At 55.1% G+C, this 22,109-nt stretch overlaps 8 protein-coding genes across 8 annotated transcripts; 4 read left to right on the forward strand and 4 right to left on the reverse strand.

Annotated features, from left to right (window-relative positions):
- Positions 1-282: 282 nt before the first annotated feature.
- On the forward strand, positions 283-1,633 carry BGZ61DRAFT_446283 (S-adenosyl-L-methionine-dependent methyltransferase). The gene has a single exon (XM_046245195.1). The coding sequence runs from the start codon at positions 367-369 to the stop codon at positions 1,291-1,293; it is 927 nt and encodes a 308-aa protein (XP_046107405.1). The 5' UTR covers positions 283-366; the 3' UTR covers positions 1,294-1,633.
- A 1,039-nt stretch (positions 1,634-2,672) lies between these two features.
- BGZ61DRAFT_475007 (Alpha/Beta hydrolase protein) lies at positions 2,673-4,798 on the forward strand (the record flags this gene model as incomplete). Its single annotated transcript, XM_046248628.1, has 2 exons — positions 2,673-3,131; positions 3,203-4,798. 2 exons carry the CDS (start codon positions 2,673-2,675, stop codon positions 4,796-4,798), a joined length of 2,055 nt encoding a protein of 684 aa, XP_046107406.1.
- Positions 4,799-5,228: 430 nt separating this feature from the next.
- Positions 5,229-6,444, reverse strand: BGZ61DRAFT_345740 (zinc-finger of the MIZ type in Nse subunit-domain-containing protein; the record flags this gene model as incomplete). The annotated part of the gene is made up of 2 exons (XM_046239818.1): positions 5,229-5,432; positions 5,482-6,444. The coding sequence occupies 2 exons, from the start codon at positions 6,442-6,444 to the stop codon at positions 5,229-5,231; spliced, it is 1,167 nt and encodes a 388-aa protein (XP_046107407.1).
- A 668-nt stretch (positions 6,445-7,112) lies between these two features.
- BGZ61DRAFT_475009 (uncharacterized protein) lies at positions 7,113-9,044 on the reverse strand (the record flags this gene model as incomplete). Its single annotated transcript, XM_046248629.1, has 5 exons — positions 7,113-7,328; positions 7,382-7,611; positions 7,835-8,039; positions 8,421-8,485; positions 8,768-9,044. The coding sequence occupies 5 exons, from the start codon at positions 9,042-9,044 to the stop codon at positions 7,113-7,115; spliced, it is 993 nt and encodes a 330-aa protein (XP_046107408.1).
- A 38-nt stretch (positions 9,045-9,082) lies between these two features.
- BGZ61DRAFT_180406 (putative PAS domain protein envoy) lies at positions 9,083-10,467 on the forward strand. The gene is made up of 3 exons (XM_046237681.1): positions 9,083-9,333; positions 9,400-9,537; positions 9,643-10,467. Exons 1-3 carry the CDS (start codon positions 9,280-9,282, stop codon positions 10,078-10,080), a joined length of 630 nt encoding a protein of 209 aa, XP_046107409.1. The 5' UTR covers positions 9,083-9,279; the 3' UTR covers positions 10,081-10,467.
- A 1,878-nt stretch (positions 10,468-12,345) lies between these two features.
- On the reverse strand, positions 12,346-13,846 carry BGZ61DRAFT_529596 (uncharacterized protein; the record flags this gene model as incomplete). Its single annotated transcript, XM_046253424.1, has 2 exons — positions 12,346-13,166; positions 13,225-13,846. The coding sequence occupies 2 exons, from the start codon at positions 13,844-13,846 to the stop codon at positions 12,346-12,348; spliced, it is 1,443 nt and encodes a 480-aa protein (XP_046107410.1).
- A 2,334-nt stretch (positions 13,847-16,180) lies between these two features.
- Positions 16,181-19,297, reverse strand: BGZ61DRAFT_475012 (uncharacterized protein; the record flags this gene model as incomplete). The annotated part of the gene is made up of 4 exons (XM_046248630.1): positions 16,181-18,381; positions 18,433-18,827; positions 18,880-19,225; positions 19,285-19,297. 4 exons carry the CDS (start codon positions 19,295-19,297, stop codon positions 16,181-16,183), a joined length of 2,955 nt encoding a protein of 984 aa, XP_046107411.1.
- Positions 19,298-20,420: 1,123 nt separating this feature from the next.
- Positions 20,421-21,498, forward strand: BGZ61DRAFT_475013 (S-methyl-5'-thioadenosine phosphorylase; the record flags this gene model as incomplete). The annotated part of the gene is made up of 3 exons (XM_046248631.1): positions 20,421-20,448; positions 20,547-21,038; positions 21,095-21,498. 3 exons carry the CDS (start codon positions 20,421-20,423, stop codon positions 21,496-21,498), a joined length of 924 nt encoding a protein of 307 aa, XP_046107412.1.
- Between the last annotated feature and the right edge of the window lie 611 nt (positions 21,499-22,109).

Raw genomic sequence — 22,109 nt, forward strand, 5'->3', positions numbered from 1 at the left:
CGATGTTACCGCCACTTCAAACATACCACGCCCTCTCTCAAGCTAGCTAGAATTATTACACAATATCCGTTAGATATGAATTACAGGGAGCACACTTCATAGATTAGAGAAATCGGCCATTTTCTCAATTTGATCATCATCCGACCAGAACGGGATGTGACCGTCTGTTACGGAAGCCGATACAGTACCGTTTTGGTGTCCTTGATGGATTAGTCAGGCCAAGAGACTAACGGAGCGAAGGCCGTACAACACTAGGCCTAATCTACCGAGCGTCTTGGACGTCATGGAGCGACGCAAAACCTAGAACCACCGACAGCTTCAATAGCTCCAACCCTACGACAACCAGTCTTCCCTACGTCCACCACCATGCCGGCTCCGTTACGGCCGGCGGGCGCCCTGCTCCGGCGACTGGGCAAACCGAATGGCAGGCTTCTCCCGTTCTCAACAGCTTCTCGGGCATCCAATAGCGTCTTTCCTGGCGTTGCACCAACAAGCTCTGCTACACGATGGAACTCGACCGCATCCTCCTCGACTTCCTCCACATCTTCGCCCAACTTCTCCTCCGTCAACCCCGATGAGGTCTCCCACTTCAATGCCCTCGCCGCCGACTGGTGGGATACTAACGGCTCATCTCGCCTCCTCCACCTCATGAACCCCCTCCGCCACGACTTCATCCGCGCATGCCACCGCACCCAGGCCGACGCTTCCCCCTCCCGCGACCTCACCTACCTCGATATCGGCTGCGGCGGGGGAATTTTCGCTGAAAGCGCCGCCCGCTTGCCGAGCACTCGAAGCGTCACCGCCATCGACCCAACACCCTCCGTCCTCGCCATCGCGAAGGCTCACGCCCGCAAGGATCCTGCCTTGCGCAACAAGCTCCAATACCGCCAGACATCAATTGAGCAACTCCCCGTGCCGACGGAGGAGGAGGCATACGACATCGTATCACTATTCGAGGTTATTGAGCACGTCGATGAGCCGGGTGCGGTTCTAGAGCGTGTGCGGCCGTTTGTCAAGCCTGGAGGATGGCTGGTCATGAGTACCATTGCGCGTACATGGGTGAGCTGGTTCACCACCAACTTCATGGCCGAGGATGTGCTGGGTATCGTTCCCAAAGGGACGCATGATTGGAACAAATACCTGAACGAGAACGAGCTGCGTGGATTCCTAGAGGGTCAAGGCTGGAGCAGCCCGATGGTGCAGGGCGTCGTCTACGTGCCAGGATTGGGATGGAAGGAGGTTCAAGGAAGCGAGAGAGTCGGAAACTATTTTTTCGCTGTTCGCAAGGTTTGACCATGATCAGTGGTCTCTGTATGAACGCATTGAAGGTGGAGTTGTGTCAGAAACGAAACGAGAGATGTCCATCGATGGGTCAGGTCGACTGTACTATAATGTATCACCATCCATATAGACGTGGAAATGAAAGCCTATAATGCCATCATCTGGAGAAAATCGAGGCGTTTTCAGAGCATTGGGCGAGTCAGAAATGGCGGCTGAAGATGACATGAACGAGAAGACTGATCAGCGAGCTTTCTTCCTCTTACGATCCCACAGGGCTGTTCCGCACCTGGACCCTGCTTGAGAAGCTTGGCCGCTCGTCAGTTAGATGAACAGGCTGGTCCGATAATTAACCATGCGAAAACCCAGCCATTGGATTGTTATGGGCCGAGCAAAGTGGCATCCCTCGTGCCGATCCTTCAGCTGCAATACTCTCATACCGAAAACGGCCTCGCGTGCCTCGGGGCGCATGGTGCGACGCGGCCTGGGCTTGCCGGTCGTACTTCGTAACTTGTGCTGCAACGAGCTGATCCTTGCCTAGGCCGAGTGGTCACAGGCGTCAGCCGCACGTGCATGGGGGGCGAATGAGGGGAAGGAAAAGCTCCGAGCTATGGATTTAGCAACACCAGCTGTCCCGCGTTGCGTTGGGACTTGGGAGGGATCCTCGGCACTGCGGCTGGTCGGGAGTCGACGCGAAGGGGGGCGATCCGATTCCCCGGTGATGCTGCGAATGTGCTCCCGCACAATGGGGAAAATCCAACAAATATGGGTGTTAAGGTTCGCGACGGTGCGGAGCTCAGCAGATAGAGCAGAGGATTAGTTCTTACTCCCTAGGCCCTAGCATGCATGGCAGCGCTGAGCGCCGAGAAACGCCCTAAAACGCCTTGAATCCCTTGTTTGTTATAGCGGGAAGCCACCCGCTGTCCAATCCCCAAACTCCGCTAATCACGGCCTCAGAGCGCGCAGAGGGCGCCTGGGGCTATGCAAGGTGTAAGGCACAGCCGGTGGAGATGCCCCCCGTAAGCCCCAGTGCTCAGCGCTCATTGCTCCCCTCAACAGGGGGCCTTGGTGCCTTGGTGACCCCAGCCTCGCTCCAGCGCAACGACGTTCGGCTGTCTCGTGTTGCGTCCCCGTCTCGTACTCATTCATCATCATGCATCTGGGCTGTTGACGCTGATCTTTTTTGTCGGGGTTGCTCTTTCTCATTTCCTTCTCACTCTTTCTTTTCGGTTTCTGTGTCTCGGGAAATATACATTGTCTCAGGTCCTCGTGCGCTGTTAGGCTTGCTCTTGGATTGGTCCATGTCATAAAGATTGCATGACGACGCCTGTCCCCAGTCACAACGACCACGACCACGGCGAGAAGCTACCGCCGCAGCCATCGACATCTTCGTCATGATGCTGTCGCCTCTCCTCGCCTCTCCTTTGCTTCCTCTCCTCCTCCTGGGCCCCGTCTTTCCCTCCGCTTCATTCGCTCAGTTCATCCCCCACGCCAACGCTGCAGAGCGAAACCTCACAGTCGTCCGCTCCCCAGGAAACAGCAACGTTACCGTCTCGTACAAGGTCCCCGAAGGCGCTTGCACCACCGCTTTCGACTCCCAGCGCCAGTACACCGGCTGGGTCTCTATTCCCGGCGACTACCCGACTAATCTCTTCTTTTGGTTTGTTGAGGCCCGCGAAGAAACCCAGAGTCTCACCCTCTGGCTCAATGGCGGGCCAGGTTCCAGCTCCATGTATGGCTTCTTCACTGGCAATGGGCCCTGTGAGGTTGTTGAGGAAGGCCTCAATCGCTATAACACAGTGGCTCGTGAATGGGGATGGGATCGTGCCTCTAATATGCTCTTCATCGACCAGGTAGGTTTCTACGCATGCTCCCCAGAGCCTAGAACCGCTGGGACAGATATCTAACCTCACCTCCCCTGTAGCCTAACCAAGTAGGCTTCTCGTACGATGCTCCCACCAAGGGGACTCTAAACTTTGCCGATGACAAGCTCGAGGAGCCGCCCATACGCAACACCGAATATCCGGACTGGGCCATGGCCAACGGCACCTTCAGCTCTGGCAACGGCACCCACACCTCCAATACGACTGAGCTGGCTGCGGAGGCTGTCTGGCACATGGTACAAGGGTTTTTGACAACCTTTCCCCAGTACCAGCCGTCAGAAACGGGTGTCAACAGCTCTCTCGGCGTCAATCTCTTTGCTGAGAGCTACGGTGGTCGTTATGGGCCCATCTTTGCTGAGACCTTTGAGGAGCAGAACCTCAAACGAGAGACAGGCGAGCTTCCCCTCAACACCACCATCGAAATCCACCTCAAATCCCTCGGCATTGTCAACGGCTGCATCGATATGGAGGTCCAGACCCCATACTATCCCATGTTTGCAAGCGACAACACGTACGGCTATGAGGCCATTTCAAAAGAAGAGGCCTCGTTCTATGTTGACAAGTATGCGTCCGAGGGTGGCTGCAAGGCCCTCCTCCAGCAGTGCACTGCGGCAATCGCCTTCGGTGATCCGGAGGGCGATGGCAACAATGTCAGTGTCAACGACATATGCTCCCAGGCTCGGGCAGCTTGTCTTGATATCGAATACGGTTACTTCCAGTCAGGCCGCAGCGCCTACGACCTCGCCGCCCCAGAGGCCGATCCCTTTCCGGCAATGACGTTCTTAGAGTACCTCAACCAGGCTGATGTCCAGAAGGCCATCGGTGCTCCGGTCAACTATACCATGTCTAACAACGCCGTATTTTACGAGTTCGCAGACACTGGTGATCAGGCCCGTGACGGAAACATCCCTCGCCTTGCTGCCCTCGTCAACAAAGGAATCCATGTTGGCCTCATGTACGGCGACCGCGACTACATCTGCAACTGGCTGGGTGGTGAGGCTGTGTCCAAGCAAATCGCTGTGGAGGCTGGCGGTGAATATGCCACCCGCTTCTCAGCAGCTGGCTACGCGCCCATCATTGTTAACGATTCGTATATTGGCGGCGCTGTCCGCCAGTTCGGCAACCTCTCCTTCAGCCGCATCTACCAAGCCGGCCATGCCGTTCCCGCTTACCAGCCCGAAACGGCCTTCCAAGTGTTTGCGCGCATCATCATGGGAACCTCAATCTCCACAGGCGAGGACATCGACGTCAGCATCTACAACACCACAGGCTCCGCCAACGCCACCCAGACCGGCAAACTGCCTGACCAGCTCGCGCCGACGTGCTATGTGCGTGCCGTGGCTGGCAGCTGCAACAAGGCTGCGCAATCGCTGTTACGGGGCGCGGACGGTGAAAACAAAGGCGCCGTCATCAACGGCGTCCTGTACAACTCGCCTGAGGATTGGCCGTTCGCCACCGAGGCGCCCCGAACTACTACTTCGGCGCGGCAGACCGTCACGGAGACCCTTACGGGCGTTTTCACGGCGACATCGACACCCGAGGCCGATTCTGGTTCCGCGGGTGTGTCCCTGACATGCCCCAGTCGCCTGGTCTTAGGTTTTGCTAGTGTCCTTGCCCTTTACGCCTTGGTCGTGTAGTTATTCGAAATAGTGTGGCTGGGTGTACATGTCACATCAAGTTTGTTTTTGGTACAAGGGGCGTTGTTTGATCATTTTGGAAAAAGTATGAGAAACGGGTTATAGTACAGGACGTACAATATTCGGGACGGCACGGCAGCATTAGGAAACCGGGTTGGGTTTTGGTTCCCCCACATGGACGCTTTACTCTCCAAGCGCAAAATAATGATGAATAGGATTAGCAAGAGATACCCTAATGAATAGATCTCATAGCAAGGATAGAAATGGAATGTATTCTATGTCCCAGCATTCCACTATTAACAGATGCTCATGCTTTTAAACCGCACTCCCTCACATTCCAGAGGGACATGCCCAGGTGGGGGTATCGTTCGTCATTAAATCGTATCGGATTACATCTCATTTTGCTTCCCTGGCGTGCGTTCGTCAGACTTCACCGCTCGATCTTCTCCCTCTTAGGGCGTCCCGGCACGGCTTTGTGGCCTCTAACCCTGACATCGTCGTCGCCATCGCCTTCCTCCTCATCGTCGTCTTCGTCCATCTCGTTTTGTTCCTGGGCCTGACGGGCGCGGTGGATACGGCGAACCATGGCCTGGTCGAGGTAAAAGTCCTCGTCAAATTTAGGGCGGGAGAACATCTAAGTTGATGAGTTGGAGGCCAAGATGAGGGGTTTGTTGGGGTTGTACCTGTGAACATCCTGTCTGCGGGCACTGCTTCTCACCACGCATGGACAGGTAGTCGAGGATGGCGGCTTTCTCAAAGGTATGTTTGCACTTGCGGTTACTGTATGGCTGGTCCATGGGCTGCAATGTGAGGGGGCAGTTCATGCTGAGGACCTCTCGAGCGACGGCGATGTCGTCGTCGTCATCGGCAGCGCCATCATCTGCCAACCCTTGCATAACAGGCTGGCCATCGGGGCGAAACCAGCGAGAAGCGTCGGGGAGCGGGGGACCATCCTCGCCAGCCATGGCATCGTGCCACAGCTTTTTGAAGGCGGCGTAGTCGTTGTTAAGGGCGTATCGTTGGTGCATGGACAGGGCAGAGTAGTCAGCAACCTTCCGGGATTGCTCAGTCTTGAATATGTCAATGACGCTGGGGGGAGCCGGGACGGAGATTTTCTGCTCTTCGTCCTGTGAGGAACTAATGTCACCGTCGATTTGGCGTTGGGGCGGGTGTAAGTCCGCATGCGAGGCATCGGGGGCAGCGATAGTGTACAGGTCGCCAAGGATTGCCGATTCATCTTCGAGCTCGGCCTGACGATCTATCAGGTCGCGAATAGCCTTCTCCGACTGGTCAGTTAGGGAATTGACCTGCGCCTCCAGATCGACGAAGTGCTCCTCTAGTCGCTCCTCCTCAGAGGACTTTTCCGTGCCCTTCTCTTCCCTCCTAGCGCGATAGGCCTCGAGCTTGTCACGTTGCTCCCTCAAGCGCTCATGTAAGTCGCCGACGCTGGTACCGATGAGGCGCACCGAGTCCTTGAGGTGCATCTGGTACTCCACGGTGCCCCGGTTGTTGGAGAGGTTGCCGAGGGCGCGGCGAGCGGCATCGTTAAGGGGACACGAGGGCGGCTGGTACTCGGGCAAGGCCGTGGACGAGGTTGACGACGATGTGGCAGCGGTGCCGGAGCGGTTGACGAGTCTGCGGGACATGGCGGGGAGTTGCGGTACGTTGTATGCCGGATGCCAGGTGGTAGGCGCAGGATCGTGCGAATGGGAAGATGGCGATTAGGGCGAGGTTGTACAGAGTAGGAGCATCGCGAGATGGTGTGGATCCCGGTCTGTTTTGTTGTTGATGAACTGTTGGTGAGGTGAAGAGAAGAGGATCGAGACCAGCAGAGCGCAAAACGCGCCTAGTTTGGTTGGTGGTGCACCCAGACGCGCCGTAATTAGAGTGCCGTCGTCGACGCGTGCAGTGGTGCCGGGATGTCACGGGGAAAACGGCGGCAGACTTGGACCTACCACTGACCAGTACTGGACTGGAGCCGCAGTGTGCATTAACTCCCTGCTGTGGGTGTCGCACACGGCCGTGTTACTGGCTCGTGGCTCCGTCCACAACGGAGGGCCTACCGTATCAATCGGATCGATCACATCACTGGAATGAGGACCGGGGTGGTTCGATCTGGGCAACGAGGGCAAAAATTAGAGCGTCCGGTTAGCCGGTCCATCATGTCGCATCGCAAGCCATCCCGCGCAACCACATCTTGGCATATCACGATGGTGCGATGCGGTGCCTTGGCATTGAGCGCTTCCGGGTATGCCTTTTTTCCCTCCCGTGTTGAGGCATGTGCTGAAGTGCTGAGACTACCTACCTACCTACCTTAGGAAGGATCTACCATGGCCGTGTGAGGAAGGAGGAACGAGGAAGGAGGAACGAGGAAGGAGGAACGAGGCAGGAGGAACGAGGCAGGAACGAAGCTGTTCACTCCAACATACCTCCTTCCCCCAGCATCAGGAAAGGCGGCAAGGCGCACGTACGGCACACATACGGCACGTGGTAAGCACCTATCACCACCATGCCATTCCATTCCAATCCACTACAACCCCATCATCCATAGTGCAGCAGCTGAAGAGTTTCCCATGCACATACGGCTTCTTTCAGTCGCTGACGGTTTGTGTGGCGCTTGCCTCCTCGTTCCTCAAAAGCATCGGTCCACACAACGTGTCGGTCATTTGTTGATTCTTTGTCGACTCCAGACCAGCGGCGACCCAGGCCGGCTAAGCAAGTGCCCAGCTTGCCAGCGGCACCACCGCGCTTCGTACGATGGTCAGGCCCAGGATCTGATGGTAGATCCGGAGACTTTGGTGCGCATCGATCGCCTGTCGGGCATCGGGCACGCGAATCGAGCTATCAATCCAGAAAACGGGACCCTGTCTCGGCTCATCAGCCCAGAGTCCCCAGACAGGCGGTCCAGCCCATCACCGTCATTGCATCCAGGGGTACTTCTAGCTCAGCCCCGCTAGGCCGTCGCTGGCGGGGCGGCGTCATGATGGGTTGAGTTTAGCATCGGGGTCCGCCTACGGTCAACAGTACTGTACGTACCTGTACGACCTGAATTCATGAACACGGCAGAAGCAGGGCAGGGCCGAGCAGGGATCCGTGGATCGATGCCAGCACCCTGGGAGCGCTGACAAGAAACGGACTGGGTCACCGGGTACAGGCGCGCGGGATACGGGACGTTGGACACGAGAGCGAGGAGATCGGGGATTGGGGATTGGGGATTGAGATTGGGGATCGGGAATCCAAGCTACAGGCTCCAGGTCACAGCACAGCCTACGCAACACAAAACACAAAACACCACCAGCGTTGAGCATCACAGCTGGCAGCATCGCCGTCATAACAGTTGGCCCACGAACGCTCCGCACACTCTTGGTCCCTTTGTGCAGTAGAGCACGGAGGAGACCGTCCAAAAGCAACCATGTTTCGCGACCAACAGCAAGTGGATTGGTCCAGCCGCCCGGCACGCGCCCCCCCCCCCCCCCCCCCCCACAAGCTCCACCGATCAAACCCGATCCCGGGCCCGGAGGCTCGAGCCGGCGATCTTGATTCTGGAGCCAGATCCCCACGGCAGAGCTTGACCATCCTCATCGTCCAGAACACAACTGGGCCAGCCTGGATATCCACACACCGGATTGCTGGCAACCTTGCGATAGCCACCCCTCCTCCTTCGCCGTCTGTCGCCATCCGTGTTGGCTTTGCAGAGTCTCTTTGCAGATGAGGATGGGCAGGCAATCAATCACACGGCCAGGCGCCTTGCTGCTTCTGGCATGCTCACGCAAGTTGCGTCTTCTCGGTCCAGGACGCCTTTTGCCTTGGAACTGCATTCTCGGTCCCTGCTTAGCTGTCGCTCGACACCCAATTGCCGGTCATATGGGACGCCCAGGATGGAATAGATGGCACTATTCAAGGCACAGGAGACGGGTCCACGACGGGCATGTGCCTACTGCGCATGCCCACATCCACATCCACACTTACGCCCACATCTCCCACGCCCAGTGCTCCCTGGTACGCTGGGCTCCACGCTGGCCATCGCTCCACAATGGCCCTCGCTCCACGCTGCCGCAGCCATGGCCACGGCATCCCCCAAGCTGACCTGATTGACTCTCGCATTGGCTCTCATATTGGCTCTGCTTCTCGCCTGCTGGCTCTGGTATCCGCCTTCTGGGGTTGGTGGTTTCGGGAGCGGGTGCTTGCGCTTGTCTGTCTGTCTATCCATCCATCCTCCAACTCTGCGATCTCGATCCTCGGCCATTTCGGGTCTTAACCTACATATATCTTTGGCCTCTCTCCTCTCCACCACCAAGCTTACCGTCACCTCGTGCTCCTCTCCATCTCTCGACATCCATCTCGACTCTCGACAAGTGACCCCGTGTTCTCAATCCCCTTTCCCAGCAGTTTGATCTGCCCACGTCTTTGGCTTCGTACTATTACTCCATCTTCGGCCTACCAGAAACTCTCAATTTCTATTTTATTTTTGGTCTCGCCGGATGACATCCAGACTGCCGCCTGCCATGAACCCTTGGGAAGTCCAGGCTCTCAATGTTAGTATTGCCGCTTCTCAACGTACAACAACATCCACATCACGGAAACTGACCTAGCCACCCTAGTATGAGTTCCCTGAACAAGGTGCCATCAACCCCGATGGCTCTGCTGTCACCACCGCAACTACCTGGCGCCGCGTTCAAGACCCCGTCATCTACCCAGGCATTTATGCTCCTAGCGGATTTGACATCATGGATATTTTCGTATGACTTCCCTTCCTAATCCTCTAATTCCCAGCCCCCGATCACGAGGCACCCAACCCCATACCCCTGTTTATTGTCGGCTTGACTCTGACCTCGTCCCCCTAGTTCCGAATCGCATCCCGTCCCAACCCCAAGATCTCCCTGGGTGCTGTGGACAGCTCCGTTTCCCTCATCCTCTGCGACCTCCTACAGCCCGACACGCCAATCCTCTACGTCACTGAGGCCTTCTCACTGTTGACCGGCTACTCCTCCAACGAGGCCATCGGCCGAAACTGCCGCTTCCTTCAGACCCCTCCAGGAAAGGACCGACGTTCCAGCTCCAAGTCTGGCTCCAAGTCTGGCTCCAAGTCTGCCGACAAGTCTGCCGACAAGTCCTCTATCCGCCGCATGCGTCATGCCATCCGTGACTCTGATGAGATTCAACTTTGCGTTACCAACTACCGCAAGAATGGGCAGCGCTTCACTAATATGGTTACCATCATCCCTGTCCCCTACGCCGAAGGCCCCCGCTATTCCATTGGCTTTCAGTCCGAAGTTAAATAGGAGGTATGCCAGCGGCGAACGGTGAGCGGCAAGGGGCGATCAGTGATTTCACCATCTTGGGCGATCAGGAGGCTTCCCCCTCAAACTCCATCTATCTCGACGATCCCGGAAACGATACAAATTTCAGGGACACACTTCCATAAGCGACGTCATCATTTCTTACATGTCTTGTCAGCAACGAATATGGCAAACAGCCGACATTACGACTTCTCTGGTTTCTAGGGACCAATAATCTCCAGCATACACGAATACTTACGATACACCGAACTACACTTGCTTCACTGTCACGACTGAATTATGTAAAAAGAAAATAGCACTGTTAGGTGTTTGGGGCTGCAATTTGGACACGGTTCTCTTTTTCTTGCTACTTGTCTTGGGGTTTTATGGGTACTTGGTTTTGGGCTTGGCATCTGCGTTGGAGCTCGGCAGGGCTAGAAATTAGCGACTGGATATGCAAGTCTTGGCTTTACGGTTTTCTTGGCGAACTTTTACGAGATTAAGAAAGAACATTGCATTTGCGATGGGCAACCCGCTTTGCTATGAGGTCGGGCGAGGGTTGGCATATGAAAGAATGGAGGGGTTCTTTGGCTCATACTACGATTGGGAAGAGGGTGGCCTTCTTCCAGGTCTCTCCCCAGGTTTCTTAATACACAATGTCTCATATCTCTGGGTTAGCGGGCCAATGATACACGAAAGACGACCCTGGAGTTATGGGCCAATATTTGCGATACTTATATCTCAGTACAGTGGACCAGCAGACTTGTGAATCGACGCTACTTCGGCTGTTTGACAATATTGCCGCAAGCCATGTCTACGAGTGTCCCCCGATCCTCACGACTCCATGCAGATCGGGAGGATCGGCCAGGGTCTGGGCCGCTGCTGACTCCCAAAGCCTCAGACCAGCGAAAACCGCATATCATCAAGGTCGAGCCACGTAGCAAGCCCGCATGTCTCATTCGACGAATCCGGAGCCATGTCTCGGAGTCCCGGTCCCTCTCGGTGAGATCCAAGGCAACGTCACTGCAGAAGGATCTTCTCGTTGAGGGTGGCAGCCCTTCCAGACGTGGATGAGACAGGCTGCAGTCTGGCCAGTGGTACATTGGTGGAAGAAGGTGTGCTCTGGCGGGCTGTTGTCGATGGACGGTCAAAGCGTGTGGCTGGCTGAACACCACACGGCTCACCCCATCCCAGCGTCGATCCAATCCCTGGGCCGAAGAGCTATTTGGTAAGCCAGCTCGGGCAGGGGTCCAGACGGGCTGCTCCGGCGCGGGAGAGCGAGTTGACTTGTCATTCTGCGATGAGTTGGAGTGCATACGGAGGCTGACGCGGGACGTTGACCAATTCAGATTGTATCAGGACAGCCCCCACACAGTATAATCTGCGACCGATCAAGTACCTAAAGCAAGCAATAGCAGAAATAAATAATAAATATCTGAGAGGCTGCTAAGGTGGGTATTGAGAGACACCGCCTACGCACTGTAGGCAGGCGTGTACCTATTCCTCGGGAAGATGTCAAACTTCCTGCGCCAGCTTTCGTATGGGGCGAACGCATGGCCAGTGGTGTGAGACAGGGTCTGGGGACTGACTTACCGCTTGCTATCAATTGCACGAATCAGCCCGCGTTGACTCCAGCGAGATGATGTTCTGGCCCCTTATTATGGATCCTGCAGGCTGCATCTGTGGCCTGAGATGTCTTACATCGACATAATTCCCGGGGAGACGGACACAGCTCCGTAATTGGGCCGAGCCACAGTCACGGCTGCATGGAGTGGCTGCGTCGACAGATTCGGTAAAGACTGTATTAAAGGAGTGGACAGTCGGTCGACGTCGAGACACGAGCTGCGACATGCCGGCCAATACATACTAGCTAGGAAATCCAAAAGAGCGTGTTCCATCATTTCCTACCCGTAAAATTGTCGTCGATGTCGTAAGGAATGCGTTTCAAGGCGCCCAAAGCAAGTTTCTATCCACACGAACGCTTGTCCATATTCGGGGCAAGAATGGTCGAATGTGTTGCTTACCGTGGCCAACAGCGCTGGTGATGGATGCATGAGGCTTTGTTATGGATAGAAACCTCTTTAGGTAACCGTTGTCGGAACATCATAAAACAAATCGCAAGTCTCTCCAGCCACCTTTCCCCACCAATCCCCCCATAGATCCGCTCGACACATCCTCCTCTCTCTCCTCCTTGGGCATCAACCACTTAGCTCTAGCTCTTGCCGACTAGGTGTTAGCCAATTAGAGTAGAAGAACTCACCAGCGACTCTATGGCATATCGAACCAGTTCCAAGGCTGGGGAGGCTGGTTGTCTTCAAACTGAGGTGTTTGGTAGTCCCGGGGCTGAGAGGTTTCATGATCCCCAGGCCGAGAGGCGTGAGGGTTCGCAGGCTGCTGGGTTTGGAGGTCCACCATACTCTCCACCCCACCCTGTTCGTCGTTGAAAAGGTTATCGAATGAACGTGTAACATCCGTTTGATCTGTAATTTGGGGGGCCTGGTTGTACGGCGTATTATTGGCAGCAGCAGCCAGTGGTGCATCATGAGAGTAAGCATTCTGAGAAACATGGTTATATTCCTCTGGCATGAGAGCAGGCGCCTGAAGCCAAAGATCAAATTCATCAACCCCAAGAGCAGCAGTGGGTTGAGAGTTGAAGTGGATGGACTGCCCGTCTGGCACACGTGTAGTGTCCGAGGTCTCGTAGTCCTGCGCATTGTTGGTGGCATTGTTGGCATTGTTATCAAACCGAAAAGGATAGCACTGCTCCAAACTTCCATAGTAGGAATTTGATAAACCCGAGAAGGCGGGCGGGAAGTTGCCACCTCCCCGCGCCGCCACCTCCTCATTCATCTGGTATCCGTAAGGCTGTTGATCTGCCTGATATGCAAATAATTGCCGATTCGCTAGACATTCATTGGCCTGTTGATTCGCCGGGTATTCGTTGGCCTGCCCGCTGGTCTGATTTTCGTTGACCTGTCCGATATACGAGGTAGTACCAGTTGGCATGAACGAAGGGGGTTGGGGCGGTGGGATATGAGGGTGCGGCGAGTGCAAGACACCAATAGCGGTATGGTTCGTTGTTGAGGGGCCTGGTGTATCTTGTCAGAACGGCAGCACAACAAATACTCAACTCCGAGAGACACTTACGTTTAGGCATAGTATATTCTTTGACGGCGCCCTCGTCAACCATGACCTCGAATGAACAATTGGGGCCATCCCAGACACCAACCACTTCCACACTCTGTTGTCCGTTCGCCTTCCAAAACGGCAGGCTGATGGTGCCACGACACTTTATCAGCCCCGTCTTCATGTCGTGCTGTAGCCGCTTTCCATTCCCAAGGCGATTGATTTTGTATCCGAGCCGAGAAGCAAGAGCTTTAGTGACACCCAGATACAACTCGCCATCCTTTTGGCGCTTCCGGTGAGTAGAGATTGCGTCGACGGTGCGCCAGGTACCATTTTTCGCCTGGACCTTACATGTTCTCTTCACAGTAGTTCCGGATATAGGGCGATGGGGGTCCAGAGTCGGCGGCGTAGTAATAGGAGCGGGGAGGGTTTGAGCATCGCGTTCCTGCATCGAAAGGCTCGCAGCGAGGATGCGTGGGTTGTCTCTCCCCCGATTCCACCTTTCATCTCTGTCTTTCTTATCCTTAGGTGGCCGACCCATATCCAAACCAGCGAGCTCCGAGATAGATGGCTCCCTCACAGAGCAGGCTTGGAAGTCTGTCGAGCTTGCGAAGTGTTTCGAGGCTTGCTCGTCATGTGGCATGGTAGCTACGGGTTGATCGGGCCTGCGCTGCCACCTCCGGCCTCTACCCATGTGCCACGGCACAACAAGGGGAGTCACCGTAGTCCCTGTGAGGATGAGTCTGGTTTTCGGAGAGGGTAGGAGTGCGTCGCCAGAAGTTTCTCAACTTGGACATTGTCCGGCCCGATGAAAACAGGGCTGTCGGTGTGCAAACTAGAAACCTGGTTGGTTTAATCGAAGATCTTCAGCAACGGTAGGTGTAGGGCGACGTTAGTGAGTCCAGTAGGAGTATCAAGTACTAGAAACCCGGATCAGGGAATCTCGAGAGGGGGGGGATGGCGGTTGGCAAAAGGCCAACTCCCTGGGTGGACCGGCCGCCGAGCCGCATGCCTGTCGGATCAACCAATGCTCGAGGCAAATTGCACAGCACTGCGCGAGGCAGAAGTACAATACAAAATGCGGTGATATATCATTGGACCGTATCGAGAAGGGGGTGGGTAGAGGCTGAGATCCCTGAGGCCATGGCAACTCGCAATTTGCATACAGCCAGCGAGAGATGTGAGAGGGCACGTCAATGTGTTCGCTGGCAAGTGAAATTTTCCGTCAGGCGTCCTCCAAGGCTGTGTTCGTGAGAGACGATTAGCACCAGAGGAAAGAGGCAAAGGATCCTAATGGTTAGTCCCATGCAAGGCCGGGTTGGGGGGGAATGGGGTGATGGGTCATTGGGCAGTGAGCAGGAGTTGACACACGAGCTTCCGGCAATGTATTTTCTTCAAATTAACTGGATGGATGGATGATTCGGGTCGAGTGTGCGAGCCGAGTGTCGCCAGGCATTGTGTTGGAAGCATCGCCCATCCCGCCCCAGTGAGGGCGAACACACCCGCCCTTCAGCGAAGAACAAGTTGCTCTGCAATTTCAAATCACAAAAGAGCCAGTTGCCTTGCTCGTGTACATTCTACCCCCTTTCAGGTAATGGGCCTTCTCGAGTCGTGGTGCGCGTACAGGCGTGGCCGCTCTGTTGAGACACCCGGGGGATGCCCACACACACACTTCCAAAGCGAGGAGAGGGAAGGCAGACGTCGAGGCAAAGAGGCAATCATTGCGCCGCATTAGCTGACATGAGCCGGGCACAAGCCCAAGACGCACTGGCTTGCTTTTGTCGTGGTCCGTTGAAGATTGACGCTTCGGGCCGCGGCCGCTGTCACCGACGGCTGCTTGCTGGTGCTTTCTTTGTTTTGTTCGACCGAGTAAATGCATGGCTGCTTTCTCGTAAAACTAAATGGGACACCTCTCCTATATGGGTGGGCGTCTTTATCTCTCGTTGTACTGGAGCCCCAAACAAGGGTTAGGGTGGCCACACTGGACGGGCCAACAGCCCTCCCTCATCCCCAATCCAAGCACCAGCCCAAAGCCTGGTCCAGCTGGGGGGCAGCCATCGGGTTAAAGCCCTGTTACGGCGGTCGGCCCCCAATGCGTGCGTTGTTCACACTTGGCACGCTGTGGCATGGCTGTCCGGCAATCAGCCCGGCGGTGGAAGCGGGAAAGGGTTGATGGAGGCGAAGCGGCTCCTAGATCCACGATTCTCAAACGGCCGGACAGGACTCGACATTGACATGATAGGCGATAGGTATACGCCTCGTTTGTCGACATTGAAGGGGAAAGGGGAAACGAGAAGTCCCGCCCGTCACTGCGGAGCGGGCAATGGCCATCTCTGCTCAGTGCGATCAGGCTCCGAGGTCACTCACCACAGCTGAACCGAGCCTGATCCCCGAACACCTCCAACTTCAGTCACCTGCTTGCTGCACCGACAGGAAATACGGGGCCCCATTATTGATCACGCAGCCGCTTCGGGGCCGCTTCGATGACGTTTTTTATTGCCTCCGTTTTCAGCAGACAGACGCCCAGTGTCCCCTCTGAGAACTTGCGCCACCACCATCCATGCCACCCTTCCAAGAGCCCTAGATCCGGACGAAAGATATATGCGGTGTGAGATGAACTGCGTAGATTCGGGGCATTCGTTGCCGTCTGCCCTGCGAAAGGGCTCATGGGATTGACGTTGTTCGTCATCTATGTACAAAATAAAACAACTCTGCCACTGGTCGACTTTGCGCGACGCAGCTCTCACCATTTCCTGACCCCTGCATAGGTGGTGCACTGGCAATCAACTTGACTGGCGCCCGTAAAAGGTCTCCAGAGAGTCCAGCATGCATTAGCCTGGCGGCAATTGTGATGTATTTGGACCCGTGTGGCAATCTCCACAATACCCCGATACCCCGTGCCCATCTGCCCAAGGCTCGAGTCCTCAAGTCCTCAAGTATCCGAGGGCCCCAGGATCCAAGCCACAGAGTGTGTCGTTCACGCCATAAAATCATCCTCAATACTGCCTCGGCCGCTTGGTTGATTGAGGTTCAACCTGTTCGTACCGCCCACGATGTCCTCCGTATCCTGACCTGCCGGTCCTGCAGTGTTCGACCGAACTTGTACCTTGACCTCCCCTTCGATTCCATCGACCTTTATTGTGGATACGGTCGTACCGCCGGGAGGAGGTCTGAGATTGGGCTGTGGCGCGAGGTTTACAAGCTCCCGGAAGAAATTGTTCGCCGCTTCGCATCCATCCAACAACCACTTGAGACAAATCGTTACCCGCTCTTTGGCGAAGGGATTGTGGTCGTCATATGCGCAGCAGTTGAGCAGTGGCACAATTCCGTTGTACTTCACCATCTGCATCTGGACATCGGGATTTCCAGGGCTGCTCTGACCCGGCGGCGGTTGCAGAAGCGTGGCAATAATGGTAAAGATCTGGCCCTTAATTCCAGACCATGGGAACTTATGTGCAGGCTCTTGCAGAGGTGGTGGCGGTGGTGATGGAGAGTGGCTGTCATCTGCTGCCGCATACGGTCGCTCGACCATCGGGTTACCGCCATTCTCGCTCCGAGGTGATCGCTTGGGTAGCTCAATCAGAGGCTTCTTGGGCACCCCAGCCTCGAGTCCACTGAGAATTGTGATTAGATCGTACACGGACTCCCATTCGATGAGCTTCGCCCTTGTGTCCATCATCTCGGCCACCGTCGTAAGGAAGTCGAGATACTGGGCCAGGCCGTCCTTTGCCCTTTCCATATCCCAGGAGTCCACGGGGAATTCTGACGGGTCACAGTTCTCCTCGCGAATTTGAGCCTGGAGGTGCATGAGAGCCGCACATTCAGGGACGATTCGACTCCGGAAGAAGCTGAAGAAGAAGTGGACCAGTTTGATGTCTCGAGTGTTATCCTTAGCCTCTTGGGAGGATGGGTTGTTAACACGAGCTCGGAACATGTGGTTTACAAGCCGCAGCAAGACCGTTTGGGCAGGCGAGATGATGTCCTTGGGTATCCGGAGAGAGTTCCACGCATATGGGATCAAGGCGCTGTGGTGGAGCGCTTCGACTATCTGCGTGGTGACCTGGAAGATGAGGGATTGCTCATCCTTCTCCCAGACCGCAATGAACACTAGCATCTCTCGGAGCAGGCTCTTCCCGCAGTCCAGAGCAAGGAACATTCTGCACCGAGTCTTTTGCAAGTTCTCGCCTGCCCGAGTGAGTCCTGACCCAGCGTTGTCCAAGATACATGACTTGACAATCATGTGCAACGCCTCGATTTGCTTAGGATCCAGAATGTTTGGCACTTCAGTCAACAAGCCAGTTAGCGGGCCCTCCCCGTAGGATTCGTCGTCGTCGGCTTCGTCATCGTCCATCATATCCTCCACGTAGTCGTGCGCATAATCGTGATCATGGTCGTGATGATGGTGATGGTGATGGTCGTGTTCATATTCGCATTCACACTCGTGGTCATGCTCGTGGTGGTCATGCTCGTGCTCGTGCTCATCGTGTTCATGGTCGTGTTCGTGCTCGTGCTCATCGTGTTCATGCTCATGCTCGCAGTGATGGCAATGTTCGTGGTCCGACAGCTCCTCCTCGACGGTTCCTGGTGGCGGCGAATGTTCTCCCCCATAAGAATGAGCATAGCGGTGCACCAGGTTGTTTCGGCAGTGCTCTGTGCGACTCTGGGCAAATTCAACAGAGGGCATTCCAACAACCCAGTCCTCGTAGTTAGGATCGCGAGCACGGAGCCACCAGGTATCGATCTCTCTAGATACTCGGCCGTAGGCCCGGTCTTGCTCAAACCTGTCCGTTTCGTCAGGCTTCCAGACGGGGTTGATCTTCTCATCACTGTCTCCTACGTCACCCGGAACATCGACGGATCCATCTGGGAGCCAGTTCCATGCCAACGGTCGGATAGGTGCTAGGTTGCCCGGGGGCTTGTCTGCTTGGTTCTGTGCGTAATCCTTCAAGAGGTTTCTCGCAGTCTCGCACATCTTCGAGTTTCGGTCGAGCCAGTGCTGAACCTGCTGTTTTGCGACGTTGGGGCGGAATCCTGAGCCGTCTCCGAGGCCTTCTTCCGATCCAGACAGTGCTCCATCATCATCGAACAGTACATCGAACCAAAAGGACATCTTGTTCCGGTCATGCTTGGCGGTCCAGTTATGAGCCTGCTGCAGAGAGGTTACGAGCAGCTTTTTGTCTATAGATTGTTAGTTGAGACCAACGCAGAACCCTGAGGGGGGCAACATACATAGTTCCGTGATGTCGCCGAGCTTTAGCCTCTGGGTCTCATCCAATATTTCGCCATCGTAGCCCTTGCTTGTGACGTTGACGCAGAGGATGATCGTCTGGTAGACCATTTGGTCGAAATGAACCGCGGCACAAATGTCCTGAGGTACCTCGGGCTCGGCGTTAACGAGGAGGTTCCGGGCAATGTGCATGAGCTTGATGAGAGTCCCGAGGTCTTCCTTGATAGATGCATGGTTCATGACGATCAGAGCCGTGCTTTCCTGTGGGGTGACTCCCTTATCCGGGTCGTTCAGGCTTGACAGGGGCCCAACAGATCTGGTGGTCAAGCTCGGGATGGCGGCAGCAAATATCCGCGTGAGCCATATCCATATAGCGACGTTCCTCGAGAGCGCTTCGCTGTGGGATTCGTCAGCGGGCGCACACACTGCATCAAATTTTGGGTACCTACCGGGCTTTCCTGAGTGTGTGTGTCTTCTCCAGTGTCTTTGAGATCATGGAGCTCACCCTAGTGGTTGTCTGAGGGCCCATGGGAGGTGCCTGGGTGTAGTGCCCCTCAAGACAGATGAGGGCAGCCGAGAAGCACCGCTCCTCGATGGTCTCGCCGGGGCCATCATCCAGGGTGTCGGCGGGCAGGGTAACATAGTCTGGTAAGCGTGTCATCGCGTCCTTGGTGCTCATCTCAAAGGTACGATGCAGCGCGGGAGGGTAGCGTTTTCGTCGGTGAATGTTTGATTCGGAATTTTTGGTGGAGCAAGCCGGAAAATTTTGGCGGGGTTGGTAAGCAGCCTGAACACCTACCTCAGGCGTAGAGGAAGGCGCGGTGGCGGCCAACAAGATGGAAGCTACCACTAACAATCCTCGGGCATGATACTTTCGACAGCATACAGAGTAAGGGGAACATGAAAGTGCCTGTTTTTTACTTGAGTTGTTACTCTAAATCTAGAATTGACCAGTTGCTTCTAAATTTACGTCACCTTGATGTGTGCGGGCACCGGGCGTGCATCTACTCCGGAGTAGAAGCAGTCTTCCGTCTCTACTGTACAGCCTATGAGGATCGAAGGATGTGTGTCGTCGGAATTAGAGGGTGCATACAATTGGTATAACTGCATGCTTCAATGCTGCTGGTAATTATTTATTATCCTAATAAGTGTAGAAGACTAGTTCTTAGTATTTATTCCCCAGTCACTTTTTTATGCCAATGGCTTTTCATAAACATAAGGCTCAGGTCTAAGAATTCCAATGCACATGCTGGACACATTGTTTTGCCCTCGGACTTTGCTCAAGGGGCTTGTATCTATGTGCGAATAACAATACTTCTTATAAAATGACCAAATACTGGTACCGATATTTCCGTATGTGTAACTATTGCCGTGGGTGTGCTGCATAATTCCCACTGCCTACCATCAGTGGCGAAATGATACCCCCAAGAATAACGTGATCCCTGCTGGTCTCGACGTCCAAAATTCTAGAACACTAAAAGAGCCTCATCCGAGTACCTAGTTGTACCCTTGGGCTTCCATGATACTACTGCCCAACATTTGTGATGTCATCATGAGTGAGGGTTGCCAGCCCGCTTACCCTATAGCCATACCCCTTCACTGGCCGGACAATTGACGACGAAGTCTAACTCTGCAGCCTGCTGGCGGTTGCAAACTGGACGAGGCCTTTGATATAAATCATTACGCCATACCAGCAAGCTCTGGCGTTTTCTCCATGTACTGAGTTGATGCGAATATACCCCAAGGAGCCGGTTCTTCTTTCCGCGCCAACCAATGATCGGAGAGTATAGGCCACGACCCCTCCATCGCCGTGCTCAAGGTCTGGCATGGCGGGGTAAAAGTTCTGGTCAGCATTTCGCGTGTGAACCTCGCTAGCACTCTTCAAGAGAAGATAACATCCCCTCCATCGACGTCCTCCTTCGAACCAGCTTCCCCTTGAAATACCGCAAGCCAACCTCGACCCGAGCCAGATCCCGCCGCAGCCGTCAAGATGGGTGACCTCCCGACGACCTTTGACAGTACGTCAATTGCCTCTCCCCCTCCTAATACTCCCCAACATCCCTCCACCCCTCCTCCGCCAAGGGACAAAGATAACGATGCTGAAATTCTCTCACAGAGCCCGTCCACATCGCCGTCATTGGCGGCACTGGCCTCGGCCAGCTTGAGGGATTCGAGCCCGTCGCTGCCCTCAACCCCATCACTCCCTGGGGCAAGCCCGCATCGCCGATCCAAATTCTCTCCCACAAGGGTGTCAACATCGCCTTCCTCGCACGTCACGGCCAGTACCACCAATTCGCACCCCACGAGGTCCCCAACCGAGCCAATATTGCTGCCTTGCGCCACATCGGAGTGCGATGCGTCATCGCTTTCTCCGCGGTCGGATCGCTACAGGAGGAGATTAAGCCCATGGACTTCGTGGTACCGGACCAGGTCATTGACCGCACAAAGGGTATCCGCCCCTTCACCTTCTTCGAGGGCGGTGTCGTTGGCCACGTCGGCTTTGCCGATCCCTTCGATGCGGGTCTCGCGAAAGTAGTAAAGACTTGCGCTGAGCATATGGAGGGCGACGGTGTCGTTCTACATGAGAAGGGCACGGTCATTGTTATGGGTAAGCAAATACAGTACCCTGGGAAATAATCTGATATGATCTGACATACAGGGCAGAGGGGCCCCAGTTCTCGACACGGGCCGAGTCGCACATGTATCGATCGTGGGGTGGATCGGTTATTAACATGTCGACGCTTCCTGAGGCCAAGCTGGCCCGTGAGGCCGAGATGGCCTACCAGGTGATTTGCATGGCGACAGATTATGACTGCTGGCACTCCTTTGAGGACGTCAACGTGGAGATGGTCATCAAGTGTATGAAGTCCAACGGCGAAAACGCCAAGCGCCTGGTGGGTGCCGTGCTGGATCAACTGGCACAACAGGAGCACGGTGACTTGGTCATGGCCAAGCACTGGCAGGGAGTATCGCAGGGGGCTGTCAAGTTTATGACCAAGCCTGAAGGCCGCAACCCGGAGGCGATGAAGAACGTCGAGTACCTGTTCCCCGGTTTCTGGGAGCAGTAGATGATGGAAACAAGGACGACACCTCTGTTTCGTGGCTTTGTTACTGGTGCTGTATCTAGTAATACGGTACCGCGTACGCGCCGAAGAAGCACGTTAGAGTACGCAGAATATGTCTCCTTCGCACTTCGTAAGCGGAATAGTTTCTGGATAGTTTCTTGGATAAATCATGGTTAGATCCTGGACGAAAAAAGGGGGGCAACTTCCTGGTCTGACTTATTGGGATGTAGTAGTCGCATACCTAGATTGGAATGCCAGTCCGGACTTTAGAGGTGATCCTTGCGAATATAATTACCGTCTTGGGGCTAGAAGTCTGTCGTCTCCAAAGCGTTGCTCATGTCCAAAACAGGAAGCCCGACCATGTCACTCAACCAGCACATCCCCTGGCAAAGGTGTGGAATAACACCCTTGCCCACGACAGGGGGTCCCTTTTCGTGCTGGGGCGTCGGAGTCAAGGTTCCAAAATTTTCCACTCCTTGCCTGTGTCTGAGGCCTTGGCGCCTTCTTTCCTCACTTGTTTCCCCACGGACCGGCATGTTCTCTCAGGACCTGCATCTGCCAACTGACGTGGCTAAGATGCGGCTCTAGAGAATCGATACGCTGTCGATACGCCG

This window comes from Ilyonectria robusta, assembly GCF_021365365.1.
Source record: "Ilyonectria robusta strain PMI_751 chromosome Unknown BGZ61scaffold_5, whole genome shotgun sequence".
NCBI lineage: Eukaryota > Fungi > Ascomycota > Sordariomycetes > Hypocreales > Nectriaceae > Ilyonectria > Ilyonectria robusta.